This window comes from Sturnira hondurensis, unplaced genomic scaffold, assembly GCF_014824575.4.
Source record: "Sturnira hondurensis isolate 20B ecotype Veracruz unplaced genomic scaffold, ASM1482457v3 Scaffold0015596, whole genome shotgun sequence".
Lineage (NCBI taxonomy): Eukaryota > Metazoa > Chordata > Mammalia > Chiroptera > Phyllostomidae > Sturnira > Sturnira hondurensis.
In genome coordinates, this window is record NW_028088227.1 from 9,045,518 (window position 1) to 9,070,843 (window position 25,326).

Genomic DNA, 25,326 nt, shown 5'->3' on the forward strand with positions numbered 1-25,326 from the left:
ATATCAACAAATGTCATTTTTAGAAATGTTCTCTAAAGCCAAATTTTTATAGCAAAGACAGTTTGCTGTTGAAAGGGTTCCTTCAGTGCCTCATTTCTAAAGCCAACAGCTTTGAGAAGTCCTCATTTCCCATACAAATTTAGATTTCTAGAAGCTAAAGTCACATTCTAGCCATGGCTTTAGCTCTGTCTCTTCACCAGCTCTATATATTTTGAGACAATTAGGTCTTCACCAGTTCTATATATTTTGAGACAATTTTTATTTCTGGTGATCTATGTTTTTCAGAATAAAGACAATACTTAGCAACAATGGCTTCTTGGGAAATCCAGGTGACAAAAACCCTTTGCATAGGATTATATTAACCATAAAATATTCCTGGTTCTGATAAGTCTCTTCCTCAGCCCTCAGAGGCTATTATGTTGGTTTTCCTGTAAGATTAACCAGTTTTAACACATGGAGATTTTATATTACTGTCAGATGCTCATCAGGACTTCCGGTGGAAGGGAGAGTGTACTTTGAATTGAACATAGGCTCTTCCTTTTCAGGTATAGTTGCAGAAACCAACTTTTTTCTTCATCACCATGCTGCTATTCCAAAGGTCAAGGGAGTTAATCACTACAGGTAAAATCAAATTAAAGTGTATAAAACTCCAAGTCTGTGCTTGCAATCTTATGTGGTACTAATATTGAATAATAAGTAACACATTAGACTTGTGCTACATTTTTGTTTGTGGGGGTTTTTTTGGTGGACAGAAAAAATATTTACGGTAATAATGACTGTGAAAAATTAGACTTGAAATGGTTGTATTTTATGGAGAAGGCATTCAGGAAATTGGATAGTGTTGATTATATTTACATCAATCTTCCACTTAAAAAAACATGTAAGAGCTATTACTTTATTAGTAGGAAAAAGTGAGACATTTGTCTCTGACTCATTTAAAACCCTCTAACACTGCAAAAATAATCCAAGTTAGATTCATTAGATCTGAATTCATATATAAAGAAGCCATAATGATAGTAAAAATGTAGCTGTAATATATGGTAATTTTAGACTGCATTATGTAAGATATGTAACTCTGCTCCCTATACACAAACAAATGGATTATATGCAAAGTGGTTGCATAACTTATTTATCTTTATTTTAAACTGCTTTGCATATCCTAAAACAATTTTGCAATCAGAATTGTCAGCCCACTAAGCAGCAAGGAGTTTGTTTTGTTAATTGCTCTTGTTAAACCTAATTACTGTTGGGTGGAGTGACTATGAAGGGGAGGAAGGCCCAAAGACTGACGGGGGTGGGGGGGGGGGCGGATTTTAGGAAGAGGTCCAGTGTTGGGATGTGCACGTGTGTGAGGGTGGCCCAAGGCAGCCCCGCAAGAACTACATTTAATCACTTCTGCGTGAAAAACTATTCCGGTTTTTACTAGGTCATCAGAGGCAGGTTCTTCCTTCTTCCATAAAGATGCACATTTTTATGTCTGTGGCTTTGCACCTGGAACATTTCTTCCATTCCATGAACAAGGGTTGAGCCGCAGTATATACTTTCTCAAGAAAATAACAAAGTATCTTTAAAAAAAGAGAAAAAACAAAGTATCTCCAGAGCTTACTGCAAGGCCTCACTCACAGGCGGGACTTGAGAACCATTTTTAATCCATTCACTCGGAGCACATTAATCAGCCATCTAATACACCGTGTTGAGTGCTGGGATTTAAAAGACGCCTGGGATTGCCACAGCCAGGCGGGTGAAGATCAGAGACAGGTCCTCGTTCAGTGCAGTGGGTTCATTGGTAGAGCACAAGCAGAAAAGTGGTATGCATGAAGAAATGGAACCCAGAGGCACAGTGTGAACTAAAAGCAAGGTGTCTGTGGCCATGCCTGGCCCTGGGGCCATTTTCAGCCCCAACTTCTCAGCCAAGCACATACTTCAATAAGCCGGCATTGTATGTTTTTGATCTTTGCTGGTAGAGACCCCTGAAATTTAAAATGTTTCCAAAAATGTCCAAAACCACATGAATGAATGTGGAAGTTTAATGCACATTAAATGCAGACCTTTTGTATTAGTGTAAACTAGTTGTCAATGACATAGAGGTCAGTAAAGGAAATAAAGCTTTGATTTGTTTAAATATATTCTGGGTATGACATCAAGACAAATTGGTGTCACTTGTCTGATGAATGAAAAGCTTTGTGAGAACGTTGAGTTAAGCAGTGAGGTACCTATGATTAGTCCTTTTGTGCTAGGTAAATGTGTTTACTTTTTTCCACTGGTATTTATACTAGTAAATGTGTTGCACCAGATAAATTAACTTCCTGAGTCCATCTTTCAGCTTGTTCTCCTCTCTTTGGAGCTGACAAATGGTTAGAGTTTGACACAGTTTATCAGTTAAGCCCCTGCTGGGTGATGAGGCGCTTGCTCAGACCACTGCAAAGAAAAAGTGTTCCCTGCAGCATTTCGTTCCTAGTCCTTCTGTCCTGAGAACAGAGCATCACTCAGGTACTGAATTCCGACGGCTGTGAGGAGTTTTATTCCTGTAGCACCTATGTTTTCAGACAGGCTCCTTATTATTTCCTGGTAGGATGACTATAAAATTGCATCAAATGAGACCCAATTGTCAATTTTATCAGAGAGGCCAAATCAAACCTATTTGGTGGCTGTTATCACCCTTCTGACACAGAAGAGTACTGAAAATGCCTTATATTTTCCAAGTACTGAAAAAATCACATCCCCCCCAAATGATCATAATCCAAGACTGTTTTGATGGGTCAAGACAGTAGGCAGGTGCCTTCTTCATTTTGTACCAATGCTTCTCTATTTAACATTCATTCATACAAATGAAAGGTGATAAACTGGAGTTAAATAACATAAGAACTTTGAAAGGGTCAAGTGGAATTTAAAGTTTTACTTTTTCACCTTTTATTAAAATATTTTTAAAATAATAAAGAGAATGGTGCAGCACACTCCATTACCCAGTTCAACAACTATCAGCTTAAGACCTGGTTGATCTGTCTACCACAGCCCCACCTCAGATGTTGCAGCAAATCCCAGAACGCATATAATTCCATAAATATTTCATTGTGTGTATCTGAAATACAGGATTTCTTTCCAAAACAACCAACGACACATTCTTGTTGATGGTTGGAATTACCATTAATTCTAAAGTTGTTGTTTTCTAAGGACACACTCTTTAGGCCACTGAGTAGTGAAGGTTTGGAAAAGGTGGCTCTCAAAAGATTTTTCAGCATAAAAAATATATATCCTCAGGGCCAAAATTGAATGGCAAAGATAATTTTGCTTCTTTGGTCAGTTCTGGAAGGAGAGCACACACATGCAGGCAGGCACCAAACTGGCATTTAAAGCTCTGTTGTCTAGATAGAATTATATGGTTTGGGGTGCTGGGTGAGACTGAACGCTTTGCTCTGAGTGGCTGGTGGTGGCAGCGTAATTAGTGAGCAGTCAGCTAGAAATAGAATCACTGAGGCATATACTCCAACACATGAGCACATGCAGATTTGGCAGCTAGCAGTGAGTTCACAGTGGGATGCTAAGTGTGCCCCGTGCCACTTGTTGAGCTTAACGCAACGTGCGGTTTAGTCACTGGTGTGCCCTTGAACGTGATTAGCTGTTATGACAGTCTAAGACCCCAGAGTTACTGATTTGGACACAGCCTTCTGTTCCACCAGTCCCCTTCCTGCCAGCATCCCTCCTCCTCTCCCCTCAAGCTTTGAGGAAGAAGGGAAAAGTAGAAGAGGAAAGGGGGTCCAGATGGGGAGAAAAGAATGCTGATAAGATCCTGTAGGAAGTAGGTCAGGTATTTTGGAGATTAGAGTAACGTGCTTCATCCCTGAATGCAGGAGCCTGGGACAAGTGGCACACAATTAGGAGGAATTAGAACAGCAACAAGTAGCTTGGATTTATCAGCTTTAATTGTCTATTGTCAGGACACAGCCCCCCTCCCGAGGATCATGGTGGCAGCCTGCCTCTTAATACTTCTAATGGACGTCCACTGTGGGATTATCTCCCCTACAGACAGAGCCTGTTCACTTATTATCTATCTATCTATCTATCTATCTATCTATCTATCTATCTATCTATCTGTCTGTCTACCTACCTACCTACCTACCTATCTATCTATCATCTCTTTCCTGTTCTTTTAAAAAGGAGCTGTTGGGAAGGCAGCCTCCAAAAACACTGAGCCATGGTTTTCTCTGTGATTCGTCCCCATTCTAGGCTAATGCGGTGCTGCCCTTCCGTCCCCAGGGGTGTACCTTAAGGGGGAAAATGCCTATTGAACATTAACCCCTCTGCCCCAGCTTCCCTAGTGAGTACTTGTAGGAAACAATGGGCTGTAGATGGAGACCGATAAGCCAGGGCTGATGGCTTCAGAATCTCACACTATCTTCATGTTAAAAGGTTTCCTGGCTTATTCTTAGTCAACGTGAGAGAGTTTGTCAAAAGATAAGGTGTCTATGAAATGAGGTTTGTCATTGTTTTACTGCTCCCTTCCCTTCCCTTCTCACCTCTCAACTCCTCCGGTGGAGAAGGCTGCATTTAAAGGGCCAGTCACTGTCTGGCAGTGAATTAGGTTAGTTTACTGTTATTCACAGCACCACCAGTTTAGCATTTAAAAGGACTTATGATAGGCATGTACCCTCCCCCCACCCTTTCTTAGCTTACCTGTACCTTAGGCCCAGCAGGTACTTGCTTAACAGTACAGGATGATTCAATATAGAGCTCTGGCCTCTCAGCTGGAACTCTAGAGAGCCAAATTTTGCCCTCTGCCTGAGCAGTGGCATGTCTGTGGGTTGGCATCTGCCAGGGTCGTGGTTGTCCCTGGGATCCAGATACCAAAAGGAGGGCCAGGAGAGATGCCCTTTCTGCTTCCTATTTGGTCCCCTGCTTCTCAGGAGGCAAGTGAGGTGCTGGCTGCATCTCGGGTCTTCCACTCTGGCAGGCGGCACACCAAATGTCCTTGGAGCAGACCTGGAGTGGGGAGGTCTTTCTGTCTTTAGACAGACTACTAAGGTCCTCCTCCCCCCAGCTCTTTGGTGGGGAGTTTAGGTGATTTCAGCCGTTATCCTTTATTCTGTCTGCTCTCCAAACTCAACCTGGCACATAAAACTCAAGCCGCTGCGATCTTGAAATGGTCATTCTCATAGTTGACAACCATTTCTTCCCTGATCCTTTGTTTAACATTCCACAGTTTCTGGGAGGCACCAGGCTCAGCGCAGGGCACTTGGTTCTGCCCCTGCCCACGCAGGTTCTCCCTGTCTCACCAAGCCTCCCTGGTCCACCTCGGATTTTAAGCCAACTTGCCCGTCTTTCACCTAGCTATGACCTCCCTCTTTACTTCCATCTTGAGTCCTCCCCTTTTCGGTGAGGTCTCTCCTCCCTTCTGAAAGGTGAGAGAAACACACATTTGCCCCATCTTCCTTCTGTTGGGCGGAAGCTCCTCTCTCTCTTCCCTGAATGAAGGGAAGGGGGATGAGAAAGCCAAGTTCCGGAGTTTACACCTTTCCTGTTGCTCTCTTTTCCTATCACCTAGCTGTCCATATCTTGCCTGCTGTTAGTTAGTTTGGACTTACTCCTTTTTCCCACTGATGTACAAGTAAGAGATCTTTTCTGGGTTCGGAAATGACCTGCCTTCTCACGTCCTTCCCCACAGCCTTTTCAGAAATTTGAATCCCTCTCTTGTCTGAATATTCATGGAAATAAAAAAACATGATTAGGAAGAAGCAGCAGCAGCATTGCAACCCTGCCTTGGTTTCCCCACATTTCACGTGGAAGTATTTCTAATTTTTGTTGTTATTTGTTAAGTTGGTGGGTGTCCAACTCAGTGACACTTAAAAAGATGTAAATGATTCAACAGAAGCACAACTGCCAGTCTGAAGGTTGTGGGGGGAAAGACATTTAGGTGTGGGGATAACGGGTGGTCCGGCAAATGCTGAGATCCCAGACATCGTGTGGGTTTATAAAGTCCTCTGGATGGCACTTCAAGATCTTGGTTCATAGGGAGGGGTTCTTTAATTTACTTAGTTTTAATTTCCCTCGTTTAGGAAGTCAAAACACTGACCTCATTTCAAAACACCCACAGCCCCCTAGGATCGCCATCCCAATGTTTAGGCCCTGGGTGTATATGTCCAAAGTGTGGGGTGGAGAGCTGTGTCGCCAGAAGGAAGCCTTGTGCTATTTTTAAATTGATGCAACACATTGAAACATATCATACACATATCACACCAATGACACACACGCCGCATTGTAACATAGCATGTGTCATACATACATTCTCTGTCACTCACACATACTTGCTCTTCTTGTCTGGCTTCAGAAAAGGAAGGCAGCCAGGAAGCAGAGCCCAATGATTTGAGTTCAAAAGGCTGTTAAAGTTTAAAAACCAAGTGTCCCTCTCCTTCTCAGCCTGGCTTCGAGACATGTGGGAGGGCTTCAAAGCCCTGGTGCCCCTCTTTTAGACCTCAGGCTTGCAGTTGGTCCCCAAATGTTTACCAGCATGAAGATGCCTAACTTACAGGAAGTGGGAAATGGGTGTGGGGGGTGAGGGTGGGTGGGTGGGTAGGGAGTGGGGAGAAGAGGGTGGGGGGTGTTCTCTTGATGTGGTTAGTCTGTCATTGACCTTGTTTGGGTATAGCAGGAGTTGAATTAGAAAATGAAAACACGTTTCATCTTGAGCACATTTCATCCCATTTTTTACTTTCCTTAGGAAAAAATAATCTTTTTTCCTCCAAGTGAAGTCAGATCTCCAGATTTGATACTCATTCTCCTTTCATTGTACAACAGTCTTCTCCTAAGGTCATCTGGCCCCAAAGTTACCATTCCCGACAGGGCCGGCCAGGACTGGTAGCTGACACTGAGTAACAAGGGCTGGTTGAGCCATTGGGATGATGCCATCAAAGGGAACAGATAGGTGGGGGTTCTGCGAGCCCAGCTATTTGGACCATTCATGATTTGCTGCTATTAGGAACACTCTTAATGAGAGAACTCTGCCTGAGAAATGCTGATTAATAAAGGTGACTGAGGTGGGGGGTTTTGCTCTGGTCTTTTAACAGGGATGGGAGTAAGATAGTGACTGAAAATGCACCAAATTATGACTTGAAAACAAACATTTTGAGACTTAAGTCTCCAGACAGTGGCAATCTCAGAGAGCTCTGTCTGCAGAGCATGCTCCCCCAGTGCAGCCTCTCCCCACTGCCGTCAGCATTCTAAGTGTGGTGCTTGGGCCTTCTAGAAGGGGTGAGTGCAGTTCAGAAGGTCACCCCCTCTCCTTGCCCTTTGACATTTTTGTGCTGGGCAATACCTCGATTTGACTATATGAACAGACTTTTCCTTATTATGGGGCAGGCTTCCTTTCCTTTATTGCTGCTTCCTTTTTTGCATCTTTCATTTTAATTTATATTAACGCCAATCCTTGAGTGTTATAATTGCAATTAAAAAAACCATTTGATGTGGCAGAGGGAGGGTTTACATTATTTTAGACAAGAAGCGAACACTGGAAGAATTTTATAATCCAACACTCTGTGTCTCAAAGTTTATTTTCCTTAAGGTTCCACTCGTGGCCTTCTCCTGCTCAGCCCGAGCACCTGGAACTGATTTTAGGGTTGCCCGGCTAAGCCCCACACTGGTATTTGAAGTCTGCACCCTCCCTAGACTCAAGCCCATTTCTCCACCTCTGAAGGTGAGTGCAGGCTGATATTAATTAACAGTGAGTTGATTCACTGGCATCTTCCAGTCATTGAAGTAAATATTTGACTTAAAATAGCCTCTTCCCACCTCAAATATCCAACTTTTTGCCTATTCCCTTACTCCTTCATGGTTGAATCACCAGTGCTTCTGTGGAATATGCAGCCTAAGAACTGAGTTTGATTCTAAAAGGGAAGTGAGATGCTCTTTCACATCTGCCGGCAAGACTGTTTGAACAGCAGTGCGGCCTGCCGTATGACTACGTTGTTTTTCTGTCCATTGTGGCGCTGACTCAGCATCAGTCAGTAAATCCTCTCAAGAAGCCTGGATTTCTCTTGTTTAATTATCATCTTGGAGCTTTTGGAGTTCTCTCAGGGACTGTTCACTCAGTGTTACACATCTGCCGGCCGAGAGCCCTGTTTCCTCTTGGTGTTAGCGTCCCCTCTGGCAAACTGTGCAATAACAGGTCACCGGGCTGTAAGCAGAGAGTGTGTTACTTATGTCCCCTAGTGGGAATTTAATTGTTCTGTACTGCAGAGATTGTGGAAGGACCTGAGACACAAAAACCATTTCCCGGCACATAATCTTTTGCCTCCCACCCATCTCCTCCCCAAAATTCTAGAAAATCATCCTGAAAAGGAGAAGTTTTAAAGATAAACAGACATGCTTTTATGATTGAGTTGGGATTTTGTTTTGCTTGGTTTGGTTTCTTCCTGTAAACAAATACTCAGATGTCCACTTCATCGTATGACTAAGTTGGTATTATTATGTCGGGACTGGGTGTGTATATGTGGGTGTGTGTGTGTGTTGGGACGTGGGTGTGTATGCACACATGTATTCAGAATGTTAGAAAAGACATTGCAGCCTATGGTGGAAGGAGAGATGGTGTGAAAAACAACCACCTATATGAGGCAAGCAGGAAAAGTGGGAGACTGTTGTCAGTGATCTAAGCAGGGACTGCAAAGGGGTGCCTGCTGTAAATGGACCCTTTGCATCATTGTTTCTCTGAATTAGAGGATTCCTTGCTGAAGGCACAAGACCATTGAAGGAAGTAAAGCATCTGGTTTGTTTTGTAATGAGAAGCAGGAATGCAAGGTCTACGCTCTTAATAATAAACAAACAGGACATTGTATGCCATCATCACAGGATGTCCTTCCTTCAACAAAGGACTGACTGGGGCTGGAGGAAAAGCCGGACAGGGCTCAGAATGACAGGGCGCAGAGCGAGCCCCACTAATTACTGCCTCCGTCTGCCCTCCACTTGGAGTGACCAGTTCAGCGTTCCCTTTAACTGGAAAGCGATTAATGCACTACACACTTACACACTTCTCGGAAGTCTGGCTGCGGGTTTCAGGGGGGGAGAAAAGGCAAAGAAATGTTACGCCGTGGGATGATAACTTTTTCCTATTTCCCTATTTACTAATTAGTTGAAAGAGGGAAGTTAGTCCTTCCAAATTTGAACACATTCTAGCAGGAGAAATGGAAGCTTACAGGTCTGTGCGTGTGTGTGTGTGTGTGTGTGAGAGAGAGAGAGAGAACGTGTATTTCATAGACGATAGACTGAGGGCTAGACGGCTACATTTTTTTACATTAGATGCAAACAATAATTTCACTTGATCTTTTCAGATAAGTTTTGTGTAACCTGTAACTGTGGATTTGAGCGGAGGAACTACAAAATTTTTAGGTTTCCCTTCATTTAAGGAATGTGCGCCCCCTAAAAAAGCCGCAGCAGGAAGGAGGGTGGTCTGGAGTATTTAGAATACAATACGGCCCCAGTCAACATCGAGGTTAAGTGCTTGCAAAGGGAAGCAGGAAGATTTAAAGTGAACGTTGAAATTCACACGCGACGAGAGGAAGCTGTCGGAGGCTCGGGATCGGGGGAAAGCGCTGGGCTGGGCCGGGCTGCGCTGGTCCAGGTGAGGCCACGCCCCCACTGCAGGCGCGGGTGTTGAGTCAATCAGACAAATGGGAAATCTGCAGCTGGGAGGGGAGAGCAGCCGCCGCGCTGGTTAACACAGACTGAAAGTGCTGCCGCGACACTCGGCCCTCCAGTGCTGCGGAGAGGCAGAGCAGCGCGCAGCACCTGTCCGCCGCCGCCGCCGGGAGCCGGGACGCGGGCGCCGAGCGGCCGGAGCTCAGCCGGGAACCGCCGAGGTGCGCGTCCGTCCCCAGCCCGCGAGGGGCCGCGGAGGGAATGTGGACTGTGTAGAGAGATGAGCGATATTTATCTCCGATGTTGGATATTTGCTTGGAAAAACGTGTGGGTACGACCTTGGTAAGGAACTTGATCTTCTTGGTAAATCTGAAATTGATCTGAAAACTTTTTTTTTTTTTTTTGCTAACGTAGTCGCAGTAGAAACCAGAAAGGCTTCTGCTTTAAGGCACTTAGAACTGTCAAACATTTATAAGACTTTTTCCTTATGAATCATTAACCCTTTCAGTTCTAGGCATAATTGTCAATTCACTGAAATTTCAGTAGTGGCTTCTGGCTGTTCCCATCAAAGTAACTATACCGGGCTGATGTAATTTTTAAGTTTTATTTTGACATTTACTTGGCATCACGACTGTACATGTTGCAACTAAATAAAAATATGCCGAGTATTTAAATCGTAACTGAGGGAAAGACAACTTCACTACTGACTTTTTTCAAAATAGCATCGCGTTTAAGGAAGAGCTAGAAGAATGTGGAAGCCACCCTGAAGGACTTACACAGTGTCGTTCTGTGTACAGTGCAAGGGGGACACGTTCTGACATGGAGATGATACCCACGTTCCTCTTTTTATCGAGCACGTTTATGTGGGAGAGCGTGGCAGAAGTTGTTTACCTTTTTTTCTCTCTGGAAAACGCTTTATGTGCCGGTGAGGGGAGACTCGCGGGAAGATCCTTACCCACTTACAAGTGGAAGCAGAGCGAGTCCTCTGAGTCTTCTCTACTTGTTATAACTTTAGTTACAGTAAACTGTAGCATATCAGTGACTTCTGGGAATTTGTATACTTTCAGATTTAAATGGAAAGTGCTATTTGTAGCTGAGGGCTCCTGAAGGAATTCTCTTTCGGGAATTCTGTTGAACAGTTTTATGTTTTGATTTTGCTTATTCAATTTGGCGTGAGATGCCCACAAGTCAAAAGACGCTGTGGAGCGATCTGCTCCCTCACCCATTTTTCCTCCTCTTTTCCTGTGGTCCGAACAATTTTGAAAGCTGCACCTCGATGATGCTGGCAGGATGCAATCCTTTCCAGACTTGAGAAGATGAAAGAGAGCATGCAGCAAAGGGGGGGGGGGGAGCAAGTTGTTTTGAAAGTTGTTTTGCGTCGGGAGCTGGTGGGAAAGTTCAGTCTTCCCCATTTGGAAAAGGCAGGCTGGGTTCCGCTCCTGCACCACACGCGCTTTCCATTTTTAGCTTCATTCACAGGCAGACAGAGCTCCTTCCTCTTCCTCTCCTTGTTTGTGACACTTTTCTGAGGCAGCTTTTCCACAGCACTGAGGGTCTGGCAGCCATGACCCCAGGCGTTCTGGGACACGGGACTTGAGCGCCCACAACATTTTTCAGCCGTGAGAGGTAAAGCCAGGGATTGTTCAGAGGTGATTCTTTTTATTTTTTTAAACCCAATCAAGTTGCCACATTCTTCTTCTTCTTTTTTTTTTTAAATTTTTAGTAGCATTCTAAAACCCTGCTTCTTCAAGGCAATCTTCTTTATACTGCTTTTTGGCTCTTACTCAACTGTACCAAGTACTCCACATCTGCTTTTAAACTCTTCAGACTACTGTATTAGTCATAGCCTCTCAGAGGGAGCCACAGGACAATGGGGATTAAAGGCCTTGCCCTTCTCTTCCAGGCTGCCCCAAAGTGTAGCTCCAGCACTGTGAGGTTTCACGGGTTGGCAGAGGGGACCGAGGGGACCATGAAAATGGACATGGAGGATGTGGATATGACGCTGTGGACAGAGGCTGAGTTTGAAGAGAAGTGTACATACATTGTGAATGATCACCCCTGGGATTCTGGAGCTGACGGAGGGACTTCGGTTCAAGCAGAGGCATCCTTGCCGAGGAATCTGCTTTTCAAATATGCCACAAACAGCAAAGAGGTAAGTCGCTGGTTTACTGCTGAGGAAGATGGGCCTCTGGGGCCAAGTCTCTCTACCTGCCCTTGAGGCCTCCTATATCCTTGAGGATCTGTAAGTACCAGTCAATAATTGATTGCTTGCTTCATATCTTTCATTGCTTTCTCTTTCCCCAAGTCAGTCCAGGCCCACTTCCTCAGCCCGCCACTGTTCCGCAGTAATTAGCAAACAGTTAAACCTTTTGGCAAGTTGACGTGTCTTGGCAAAGCCCAGCTGCAGCACGGGGTGGACAAAATTGTCCGTGAGCTCGGAGAAAGCCGCTGGCCACTCGGCTGCCCAACCCTAGTCCCCCAGGTGTACAGTAGCTTTGGAGGGAGAACATTCTTTCTTAGAAAAGAGTTTTCATGTTTCTTTTGTCTCCTTTGGGTCATTAGATGGCTTTATTCTTTTTAACGAGCCAGCTTTATTGGCTGGGTTTCTAAAATTATTCTCAAAACCCCGAGGTGTTTATGAACTGAAGTGATGGCATAAACCAAGAAGAGGGTCATGTAAAAGTGTCCTCTGTGCGGATGACTTCAGAGCTCACCACTGTTTATCTGAGGCAGCTCCTTGGCTCTGGCTGGGCTGGCAGGCTGATTCCTACTGGCCTCTGAAGTGGGTACACTCTTTGTTGTTTCAAAGGGGCTGAAAACCCCAACTTGGAATGAGCAAAGGATTTGTGTTTACCCTTTTATATAACTATTATAGCTAGGCATGATGTTTAGCTGTGAAATAACTTGCAGAACCACCTCTTGTTTTGAGCGTTCAGCTACCGCAGTTGCTCTCACTAGTGTACTGGGCTGAGTTGTAGGAATCGAGAGCTCAACAGACTTCCCACCACCAGCATGACCACAAGCCACTGTCGATTCTATTACCGCCTTCAGAGAGCAGTGAAAAGAGGATCCTTTGCTGTAGGGACCCATAATTTGATACTGGGACTGTTCACGATAGCTGTGGCAAATTACTCTCTTCCTTTTCGAAGGAACAACATTGGAAGGATCCAGGGAGCCTGTTTGGGAAATACTTGGTCTCTTTCCTGTTTGTGTCTGAGTCCAGTGTTTTTGGTAAGGGGGAGACACAGTTGTCTAAAATTAAATAGAGCAGTTCTACTTTGAGTTTCACTAAAAAGCACCCCTTTTCCCCCACTGATGGGAGAATGGAGGCAGATTTTATAAAAAGCAAAATTTAAATTGTAGCTGTATACAAACATTACTAAAAATGTAACCCCAGAGGTCAGCCTTAATTATACCTCTTTCTTCAAATAACACTCTTCTCAATAGAAAGTCTCTTAATATGTGGCCCCTGGAATCAATGCAGGATTTGTCTGGGTATTTAAAGTTTGGCTGTGGCTTTAAAGGTACAGTATGTTTTTTCCTGTATCAGATTCGACCAAACATTGATCGATTCCTGCCTTCATTTGTGCCATATTGGCCTGTGCAGCCCATTGGGACTGAAATAAATCTCTATTTCATGGGTCATCTTTGCCTTTTAATTCTATAGTGCTCTTATCCTTATTTCAGCACAGAGCTTAAGTTTTTCCACTTGTATCATTCAACTTAAAATCATACAGATAAATTTAGTAATGCCCTTGAATCATGTAGTCCAAGGTTCAGAAAGATGGTCACTTATCCAAGGTATAAAGTTAAAACCAGAACCAAGACTTGGAGAAAGCAGAGTCCGTCTGACTTCCCCAGCCAGTTAGTGCTTCTTGATTATGCTACACTGGCCCCTCTTGGTGTCACTGTGGTTTTATTTATAGTCTGAACCTATTTCAGACTGATCCTTCATTAAGCTCATTTAGTTCTTTTTTTTCTCTGAACATGTAACTCCCTTTTTCAGTATGTCCAGCATGCAAAAAAACATGCAGTGCCTATATTCCTTAAGAGGGTCTTTCAAAACTAAATAAGAGAGCGGGGTCTCTTAATCTATTTCCCTGTATTTTATTTAACTGAAACACTTGACTAAACTAGTACATCTTCAGTTCCTAATCTTGAAAGCAACCAGGAAGCCAAGTTAAGTATAATAACTGTATGAGGCTTACTCTGGAATTTGTACACATTTTTCTTCTTCTCCCTTCCTTTCCAAACTTTGGGAGAAAACCGCTCCCTTGAGGTGGTGAAGAGGGCTGTGGATATGGGCCATGAGGATGCAATTGCTGCAAACTGGTGCTCACCCAGAGACCTCCAGGGTTAATGAGCTGTTTACATTATCATTGTTCACTTAGTCCCACGAGCTGTGGAAATAGTCAAAAAAAAAAAAAAAGCTTTTGTACATGTAGTTTTCCTTTGACTGATTTACCTTGCCCTTTTTTAAGTAGCAGAAGATGTCACACTCAGTGCTGTTGTGCTGACATGCTGGGGCTTTTTGAACAGGACCATTTTTTCATTATGAATTTGTGCAGTGTGTCAGCACCTTTTTTTTTTCTTTTGGTTTAAAAACAAAACATACAAACCGTATTTCTGATCTTGACCCTCATTTTTAGATTTGGTTTAGAATCATTCTGCACCTTTAATGAGACTGTTCTTACTTCCTATTTCCAGAACTCAAACCAAATATAGACATACTATTCAAAACTTTTAAAACTTTTTTAACTGATGCATTATTCTATTGGGGGATTTTCCCCTTGTCCTCCTGAAATAATTTTCTATGAATATTTGAATACAGAAATATCCATTTAAGCATTTGTATTTGAGAAGCGGTACCCTGAACTGAAGTGGCTTGCATTCTAGAAGTGCTGTGGCTCTGAGCCTGACTCCCCAGTATCATGCGGTGATAAACAGCAGACAGACGAGGGGGACTGCTCGGGGGCCACTTTGACTGAAGTCCATTATTCACTGAAGCCATCTATAAAAAGTATCTCGCCACAATGTGCAGTTCCCTTTTCTTCCCACTCCCTTTTATTGGGGAGACAACGTACTGAGGCATTACCACATTTTCTTTTATACAAAGATAATTAAGGAGGAAACCTTCCAAAAACATCTCCATTCACTCCACCCCTTTTTTAAAAATGGGGTGCATTACAAGCTGAAGTCTTGGTCCATGACAGAGTTCTAGTCATCTCAGTGCAGATAATCCTTATAATTGTAATCGAATGAGGCATTTTATGGGGCCGGGGGGGAGATCACTAGTAATTAAAATGATATTAATGTAATCTGGAGTGAGGGTGCTCAATAATCACATGTAGACCTAAATGATGTTTCTGGTTAAGACCCACTACTGTGTGTGTGTATGTCTGAATACTCCCTATAGGAGGAAATTGCTTTAATAGCCCACAAACAGAACTTCTGTTCTCTTTGCTATTAGATTTTTGTTTCACACCCCCCAATCCACCCTAGGTTGGGAAAGCTTCACTTTGTCTAGAAGCCACAGACCTCAGGGTGTGTTCTGCAAACGAGACCGCTGACAGAGACAGGTCTGCTCCTGTGGTGGAGGGGTCGGCTCTGCATAGAACCATGACATCAAAGAGCTCCTGGGGGACAAGAAGGGTTGAGGCCAGTGTTCTCTCGCTGATAGGTTTATAGAAGGCACACAGCAGCCTGTCCCCAGCAGAATTCTTTAGGACCCTGGTCAGTTCCAGTGAAGTTTCCTTCCTGAGCTAGGTGAACACATTCTTGGTCTTTTCAGTGCTGTGAAATCTGGGGCACACACTAGGTTCCTCTGTATCGTGGACTTAGTCCAAGGATAGAGTGTTGTTGGCTAAGATGCAGGTCTAGCTGGATCTTTCTAGGGCCAGAGGGAGAACTGTGACCTTCCATTTCCCATTTTTAAAAAAAGCCTGATTCCTGCTCCCCTTCACAGCTACCTGGCTGAGCACTGTAACCTTAGAGCTGCAGCTCCTATGTCCTCTTTGAATAGTGTCTCAAGACATGAACTTGAGATGAAGCTGTTTATTGTGCATTAGAGTACTGGACTGGGAATGGGTGGAGATGACATTAGACACATAATTCCTTCCCACCTAAAAATTCTATGATTTTGTGTCTATTTATCCATATGTATGAGTTTGTATGTATCCTATAGCTTGGTGTATAATAAGACATTAAAATAATATTAAGGTTCTGTCCCACTTCTAAAGATATTCTAATTTGAGATTCTTTCATTTGTTTGGGACTTAAGGATTTTCGTTGATCTCTCTCTCACCACACTCCTTTCTAGTTGTTCTCCTGTCTTGCCTGCTGTATTGCACTTGTAAGATTATAGATGGAATGGGTTACTTCCAAATAGTGCCTTAGAGCTTCCCCAGCGATTTGCCCATATTGCTGAAATAGGGATTGGGTGGCTTGTGTCTTCTGCAAATTTCTAGTTGACTTCTTTTGGCCATAAGAAAACATTGTGTGTTTTTCTAATGTAAGATTGGTAGCTGAAAACCAAGAGATCCGTGGTTAAAAGAATGGCATTCAGAAGGAAAACCCTGACCTCAATGTAATGCTACTTGTTGGCAACCAGGCTCTGACTCCTAAGACACTGTCTGCAGGAGACTGTAATTTAAAACAAAGTTGATGAACCAGTTGAGCGCCTTTCCTAAAATTACTGCTTTAAAGTGGATATGTTGAAAATATCAACTGCTAATTATTGGCTCACCAACAAATGGCATTATTTGTTTTTCCTGTTTGTCATTTTAATATCATGGAATAATCACACAAAGTTGAATGCCAAATGATTTGCGTGCCATAAAGGTCAATTCCATGAATTTTTCAGATTAGTTAGGTTCAGTAACGCATCATAAACAGTGAGCCTCCAGACAGGTACGTCTACTCAAGCTTCAGTATGTATTTTTATCTGGGGACTGTTCTGAGGTACTCCTGTCCCCAGTAGCTGTACTGCCAACAAATACCAATAATGACAAACTGTTATTGAAAGGGCAGAGAGATGTAAATGAAGGCAGAGGAAGAGGATGAAATGAACATCTGCTTTTTTCACCTGTCTGCCAGAAATTCATGAAAGACCAAAAATAACACTCCAGTTCACCAACCTTGTTTCAACTCGTGTTAGGTGTAGAAAAAAAATTTTTTTTCTGTCTTTCCAGTCTGGGTATGTTCCAATGGCTTGTATATTGAATAGTACTTTTAAAAAAAAATTATTGGCTCATGAGTAATGCATATAAGAAAAACTAATGTACCCCTACCTTTTAGGTATGCTTATTCTATATGCATTTAAACAGGTTTGAATTCTTGACATAACTTAATGAAGTGTCAGTGCATATCATAACCAAAATTGTATATTCCACAGCGAACATTAATTGATTTTATATTTGGGCCTACCATTTCGGGTACACAGTTACACAGGAGCCATCAGATAAAAACTGGAAAGAAATGTTGTCTTTACCTCCTCTCTTGGTCCATTTCGGTGTGGTATTTAGTAACTAATTTGTAGGCTCTTTTGGATGAGAAGGAAAAAAATGGAAAAGTGAGTGAATAAAAACCAAAACAAAGCTGCTGTAAAGGACTACTGTGCAGAGGGGTTTTTTTCGATAGTGATGAATTGCTTCCTGATTCGCGGTTGGTGATTTTTTTTTCACCCCTCTTAAAGAAATTTACGATCAAGGAGGAACTGGCGTAGTTGACATGTTTCTTAAGTAAGGCTCTACAAAGTCAGAATTCGTGGTACATCCAGTCTGAGAAGGCCATTTCCTCAGATCTTAGAACCCACAGGTCTCAGAACCCACAACTGTCCTCAGTATAAATTCCATTTCAAAGGAGGACTTCTGACCACTGTTAAGTAGAACATGCTAGAGAAGAACAAAGTCACTTGAAAGATCTGTCCTCATAAAGAGAACTTACAAGCTATGAAAAAAAAACTCATCTGGGTTGAAAAAAATAGAATGGTGTTTGGTTTTTGGTTCCTTAGGCCTTTGTGGAACAACCAAAGAGCATTATTTTGGTTTCTGAGGTTAAAACTATTTTATTCCCCTCAAGTGCACTGTGTTTATGGTTTGAGGGAGAAGGAGAAATAGGAAACTAGGAGGAGGCTGAAATAGTCTAACCTTGACCACCTAATTCTGCAGTATCTGATTCCTTCTCCTAAAACAGAATGGTCACCCTCTGTTCTTCTAGGGTAAAAAGTAATAATAAATATAAAGGGCCCTCAGTCAGGGGAGAAATAATCCTCTAGACTATTTTAATGCTTGGTTGAGTATTCGGTAATGATCTGAGAGTTTAAAAATGGGCTTCCCCTAAGGTGAAGCTCATTATTAATTATATAGGTGCCACATCATAATTTCATCATTGTTAGTTGCATTACTACCTGACAAATCAATTCATTGAAATGAAAGATTGGTTGATATTTTACAGTTGAAGTCATTGTTTTCATGTTTTTACCTCGTTTAGGTTATTGGAGTTGTGAGTAAAGAATACATACCAAAGGGAACACGTTTTGGACCTCTAATAGGTGAAATCTACACGAACGATACAGTTCCCAAGAATGCCAACAGGAAATATTTTTGGCGGGTAAGTATGGAAAATTTTTCCAGATTCATTAAGAAAAAAAATAAAGCTAGAATTGCTGGGTCACTTCCTTTTGCAGCTTGTACTGGGCCTCACCACAAGCATTCAGGGTCCCCACGGACACAGCGTATTCTAAGTAGGTGTGATGAAACCAGCTAGATGTTTGGCCCTGGAAACACACCGTGTGTGTAGTTGGGGATGGAGATGGACTATGTGTGAATCTCAATTTTTGCAATTCATAGAGCTTTGTGATGAAAGGAAACAGTTTGTTACTTGCCTCAAGGGTAGGCTCATTTGCATTTCTTTGCAAGGAAGTAGTAATGAGTCACCAAGCCTTAGATTTCACCTCATCTTGATTTTTAGCTGAGTTAACTTTAATTGAATGGGAGCATAATCATAAATGAAATATCTTGAAAGTAAGCAACACCAAAGAAGGATAGGTAAAAGATAGCACTGGGGAATGGAGATGGACCTCAGGACTAATCCTGTTTAAATTTGCACTAAAACAGTCAGATTTGACAGTATATAGATTGCATCCATAACATCAGGAAAATGCTCACAATCATGCAACATGATAAACTTTCTTATAACATCCAGTCAAAAAGTCTGGCCAATACAATTTCCTTTGGAATATCAGGGTTAGAGAAGACCTCAAAGGTGAAGTAATTAGATGGAATCCTTGAGCAAAAGACCCTGAATTAGAAGTGAACAGAGAGGAACAAACCAAACGGCTTTCCATCTTCCCAAGACTTTCTGTGGGATATTTCATTTCCTCAATTAGGGAATAAAGATACATTCATAAAATTTAAAAGTAATTTCTTATGCATACTTGCATAAAAAGTACACAACTATTAGGGAATCATTATTTGAGTTCTTTTCAGAAACAGCTGCATGGTAACAACAAAAATTGGATAATACTTACTTTGGTCAGTATTTACCTAGAACACTTACACCTTTTGAACAAGTATCTTGATAAAAGATATACTTGGGGATCATTCAGAAACTGTTCCTATGAGAGATTTTTTTTAAGCCAAGAAGGCTTGTGTTTTTAGAAATGTGTTATTCTATTTTCCAAGCAAAAGTGAACTCTGAGAATTGTGTGCTTAACTATTTTTATTTAATAACTTTCTCAGGCTTAAAATGTATGACTTAAAATGGGCAAAATGGAAGTGAGGGTATTTTTGCCTTTATTGCTATACAGTCTTCTCAGAAGGGAGCACCATAGGGGTGTGTATTCTTGGAGTCACAGGTCTGAATTAAGACAATCTAGTGTAAGTGTCATTAATGCCTGGTCATTTTGACAAGGGCAAGAAATACCTGAGACCCACCTACTTCTGTCCCAGTTCCCTGGTTCATTAGAGATTCACTATAGGTAACTGAGATGCTGTCCTTGGGAGGATCGATTTGAATTAGTCTCTTACACGCAAAGAATATTGTAGGAGATAACTTCCCACATGTTGTTAAAAGCATCCTGATTTTGCTGGCAGGAATATGAACATCTGTTGTGAGTAAAGAAAAAGTTCCATGCAAATTACACAGTCAAAGAAGAGAAGGGATGTTCAAGTTGAGAAACCAGTGACATTTCTTGTAACTGTACTATGAGTCAGCACGTTTTTAATCGTCTTGATAATATATGGAAATGTAGTGAGGTGATAGGGAGCCGTGTTCATTTGACGTAGGCATTATTTTATTTTCTTGTGGGTGTGTGTGAGAGAGAGAGAGTGTGTGACTTCATGGCATCGATATTTCTGTTTTTAAATGAGGATACAGTAAATCGTAGCCTGTGGAAGGCTGACTGGAATCAACATACCCGTAGCTTTAGAAAGCAGTTTCCGCCCAACCAAGAGTGCAAGAGCGATGGAACCCCATGTTCCTGGAAGTTTGCACATCAGAGTAAACAAACTTGAAAACCCCTCTTCATAGCAAATTCGCCCAGCCTTGTTCCATTTTCTCTTAACAAAACACACCGCAAAAGCTCTCACAAGCTGCTTTGATGAAGCCACATGTATTTCCCCCTTCACAATTTACAGGAAGTTACTCTTAAAAGAAAGTGATTCTGGTGTTTACTGCCCGTGTTAAAGGGACAGAGTTCCTTTTTGTCTCTGATAACGTTTGAGTGAAATACAGAATCAGTTTATAGTCTAGCAGAGTATGTGACTAAGAACAAAGCCATAACCTGCTCTCCGGTTAGAGCAAAATTTATGCCATGAGCTGTGCCCTTCTCCGTGGAGACTGCAAGTTGCAAATTACCAGGTACTGATCGGATATGTAGAAAGAAATTCCTTAAGTCTGAAGAAAAGGTGGACCATCTTAAAAAGAGTGGGAGAGAAAAACTTCTTGTGGAAGGGTAAGAAGATTGTTTATGAAGTAGTCCCAGGAAGAATGTACATTTTAATTTTTCCTGTTCTTTTTACCTCTGCCTTTTTTCCCCGGGGTGGACTGAGTGCATCTGTTAACCAGAAGTCGTATTACTATAAGGCAGACTTTGAATTCTTCATTACGTGTTGCCTTTAAAGAACGACATAGTGTCTTCCTGTTCTTTTTCTGAAAACATATGCCTATGGCTCTGAGAGAGGTGTTTCAGCCAGCCTCTTCACAGATAAGAGGGTTTCCCTCTCCCCTCCTTTGGCAAGGCTGAACATGTTTATCAAGAGGAAAAGTGACTCCGAAGTAGACTGTCAGATGCTGGCTTCTGTCCCGGTGTTCACTTTGTTATGGCAGGTGAAGTTCACCTCTGCCCCACCCAGTGCTTCCACCAAAAGGCAAGGTTCCAAGTATTCATATGAACAAGTGTTACTTCTGGACTCAGAGGCTTGGGGGTGGAGGATGTTTGCATACTTTAAGCCTTGGGCGGGGGTGTAGGAAATGGCAAGTACAGAGGCCATAGAAAAAGTTGAGAGACTCGGTTTGACGTCTTCAGTCGGGTTGGTCTTCTACCCAATGACTCAAAGCATTAAAAGTCAGCATAATCAGAACTCAAGTCAGTAAGCATCCCACATTTGCCATTCGCTGCTGTAGCAAAAGAAGAACTCTGGCGGTTTGATTGGTCTGAGCAGCCAGCTCCTTAAATGAAATTTTGTGTTTCATTCTTCTGTTATTTTTCCCACATGAAAAGATGATAAAAAACTGAAATGGAAAGGTAACTGACAAAGTGTGCCTTGCCTGTTTCCGCCCTTATTTCTGCTGATTCAAGACCACTCGGCCAGACTGATTTTATTCTTTTTCTAACTAGGTGATAGGGGACCAGAAATCACACAGGGCGCTTGCTGGGGGCTGATTTTCTTCAACCTGTCTGTCTTTTGCTTTGGCCAGATCTATTCCAGAGGGGAGCTTCACCACTTCATCGATGGCTTTAATGAGGAGAAGAGCAACTGGATGCGCTATGTGAATCCGGCTCACTCTGCCCGGGAGCAAAGCCTGGCTGCGTGTCAGAACGGGATGAACATCTACTTCTATACCATTAAGCCCATTCCTGCCAACCAGGAACTTCTTGTGTGGTATTGTCGGGACTTTGCAGAAAGGCTTCACTACCCTTACCCTGGAGAGCTGACAATGATGAATCTCAGTAAGTGGATTATAGAACAAAAAAACAATAAATGCCAGTCATGTCAGTTCTGCCCCTATGAGCTAATAACATGTTGTTTAATTATATGGCCTCACCTGCTGGTCCAAGTAGGTGGCTTAAACTAGGCACTGAGAAGAAGGGGGAAAATTTTAGTGCCTGTTTCCCGGTATAGAACTTGATGATTTAAAAAATATTAAGAGCTGCTTTGAGTGTTTAATTCAGAAAGTGAAGAAGAAGTATCTGTCCAATTCTAATCTACCCAAGAGAAGGCAGGTAAATGTGAAGTAGAGATTGGTCCTGACACTGAGTTTGCAAGGTACAGCACCCCCCTCATCTGTGGTGTTTGTGGGAGCTCCAGATGTGCACTGACATCTTGTACAGGTGCACACTTGGTCATTAAGTTGTGGTCTGATGTGGAATGTAGGAGACTGGTTCTAGGAAAACTCACGGCTATAATTTTTCGTGTTACTCTAAATGAATGACAAGATTTTATATATCTTAGCTTCCTTCCTTTGTCACCTGATCAGTTATCATAGTACCTGCTTATCGCTTGGTCTTAACAAATTCTCAGTTCCTTAAGTTTATAAGCTTTTACTTTTTTATTTGGTTGAGATTGCTGTCATTACCTCTCTGCAAAGAGCTACTTCATTTTAGTTACTCTCAGGTCACCTCTGCAAACGACTTGAGAATTACCATAAAATCCCAACCTATGGCAACTATGATTGTGTGTTTTCAGTTACACTACTAAATAATAGAACATTTTTAATTAAAACTTTAAAGTAAAATGTGAAACCTTTGGGTTTAAAAGTTGCAGCACCTAAATGCTGACATTTTTGTAACTTTTGGTTTTGAAATCATTTCAAACTTAAGGAGAAGTTGCAAGAATAGTACAAAAAATTCCCAGGTACCCTTTACTCAGATTCGTTCATCGGTTTTCCTATTTTCTTTATCTGAAAGCTAAATTGTTTTAGTTAACACTTTTGTCTTTGAGACTTTTGGAATGAACATTAATAATAATATAAGTTAGAATTTTGACTTCAAAAGGAGGACCAGTTAACAAACCATTAATTTATTTTAGGGGTAATTCAGCTCTTTAGCTATTTAGTGCTCATCCCACAGTGTCTGCCTGATCTATACTTGTAGTTTTCTGAAAAATGAGAACCATAAAAAAATTAAGGATCTCCCGTGCATGATCCCTTTCAGATTTGTATGTGTGGTTTGTACACACATGCATGCAGACACAGGTGTACACAATGCATCCGTGAGCTTCATGAGGAAGGCTTAGTATGTTTGGAAATAAACTGGCTTCCAACATGGGCAGGAAGGGTGTAACCAGGTCCTGGCCAATCTTTTCCCTCATCTCTCTGCACTGCTCCCAAGAATCTGTAATGTCCCTGGTGCCGAGCATCCCGAGAGCCATTCAGCTATTTCACCACCTGTATGTGCTGAGCCCAGTGCTCAGGGCCTGGTGGTAAAAGGCACCTGACATTCCAGCAGGTAGCGCAGGGGGAGATGTGCTGCTTCTCCCAACCTCCTCGGCATGGCAGGTCACTTCCTCTCGAGGGTCTCCTTACAGTCCTGAGCTTCATTCATGGATTCAGAGAAAGACTCTTAATTCGTCTTTTAAACAGTAACTCCATTTGAGGTGATGCACCCCCGTGACTGTGCACCAACCACAAAAAAGCTTTTTTGGGTACGTCCCTGAGTCTCTGCCAATCAAAGAAAGATTTTAATGGTCCTGAATTTTTATTGAGCTTTGCACAATGAAAAGCGTTGCACAGCATTTTAAGATTCAATCCCTTATCCTTTGTGTTCAGAAGCAACATCCTAGTATGCTATGAAATGACACCTTTCTTCCCTCAAATGTCCCTTTTTGTTTATGCAGATTTTTTTCTAAATTTTCAAGTACCCTTCCATTGTCCAGTAATCATAGTAAAGAATGAGGGTTGACAACACCAGTCATATTAAGCCAAGACTCCTACTGCCACTCGTGAAACCAGTTGTCTTAGGTGTGGTAACTGATGATTGAGACTCTGATCAGGAAAATTTCCACTATTTCATCAGGCCTAACAGGTAGATTGTGTTGGCAAGTGAGTTGTTTTAGGTCTCCATGTTTCAAGCACAGTAAAGGTCTGTGCCAGAGTCTCCGTGAGGGCTTTCAGTTGCGGTGATGGTTCCGCCAGTGGAGTGTTGAGAGGTTAGAAGCAAACTGAGGCAGAGAAAAATAAGTAGCCAGAAATCACAAATGGGTATTTTTTAAAAAACAAAAGGAGTCGGAATTATTAACTCCTACCCCTCCCAAGTTTTTTTTTTTTGGTTTTTTTTTCTATCTACCTAACTAACCCATCTAGAAAACAGTTGACCAAATTATAGACTTCTAAATGTTAATCTGCTTTCTCAGTTTCAGTTGAAAACAGACTTTGTTTTGCCTACTGAAGAACTTCTAGGTTCTTTCTTGTAGTCGTGAGGGTTCTTATTATAGATCGAAAATGTGAGTCGGCATAATTAAGCCACTCAGAGCCTTCAGAAGCAGTTCACTCTTGAAATGACTCCGTCCGCCTACAGCCATTTAAGATTTAAGAACAAAAACAGATCTTGATTTTCTTTTTCATGTTAACTCAAGCTGCTGCTGAGTGGGAGAGTCAGAAATGACAGCAGCTCCACTGATTACTCAGCCGCTCAAGGATGATTTTCTGAAATGTACCTTGATGGGGACCGCACGATTTCTCCCGTAGAACATCTCAGGAGGGGCTAACGCTACCCTCTGGGTGCTGTGTTGGAAACAGATGTAAATTTGTTTGTGCAAAGGTGTAAGAAATAGCAGACATTCTTTGTGGATTTACTCTGTGCCGGACGCTGGGCTAAGTATTTTGCGTAGAAAATGAGGAATTCCAACTTTCTTGTTTGTTGGCCCAATCATTAACTTTGTTTCAGTTCAATAATCAAATTATTGGAGCGCTTACTAAGAACATCTAACTAAATAGAAGGGACTATGCTATGGATGGACTTAAAACGTCTTGCTTACAGCTTTAATTTGTTGAATTTTAGAATTAAGGAAGTATGGAAGCCACTGGAAAAATTAAGAGACTTAGGTGGAATTTGCCTCGTACAAAAGGCAGAAAAGTTATGATGGTGAAGTGTCTGTGTTTTTACTTTATTTGGGTAACATCTTCCTTTTTTAAATGGGGGCCGATGCGGACGCCTCCAAGTCATTCTTTCTCGGCCTCCATAAAATTCCTTCCTGTGGCTGTGAAATAGACGTCTTGCCTATCAGTTTCCCAACTTGGTTGTCTCTCTTCCTTTACCATTTCAGCTTTAAAAAACAAAAGTGACAATTTGAACTTCCTGCCTGCTGGGCCTCACTGAAAGACTGATATTGGCCTGATAAGGAGATATTTATTTTGGTTTAGTGGCTTCAGAAATCCTTCTCCCTCAACAAGCTTTCCATCACTGCCCCCATCACCTCCTTCCCTGATAGTGTCTCCTCGTGTTTATTCTGGGGCTGCCGGCTCACCGGGGAGTGACTGATAACA

General features: G+C 42.2%; 1 protein-coding gene across 4 annotated transcripts in view; it reads left to right on the top strand.

The window, feature by feature from the left end:
* Positions 1–601: 601 nt before the first annotated feature.
* Positions 602–25,326, top strand: part of PRDM1 (PR/SET domain 1) — a 30,193-nt gene continuing 5,468 nt past the window's right edge. Inside the window, exons 1-4 of one of the 4 annotated variants that reach the window (XM_037064961.1) lie at positions 602–621; positions 11,525–11,773; positions 18,112–18,231; positions 21,541–21,793. In XM_037064961.1, the coding sequence (XP_036920856.1) occupies positions 11,591–11,773; positions 18,112–18,231; positions 21,541–21,793 (556 nt within the window). In that variant the 5' untranslated portion in view covers positions 602–621; positions 11,525–11,590. Of the gene's footprint in view, positions 622–9,504; positions 9,964–11,132; positions 11,248–11,524; positions 11,774–18,111; positions 18,232–21,540; positions 21,794–25,326 lie in introns of those variants that run through there. The other 3 variants (XM_037064962.1, XM_037064958.1, XM_037064960.1) reach the window with 3 other exon arrangements.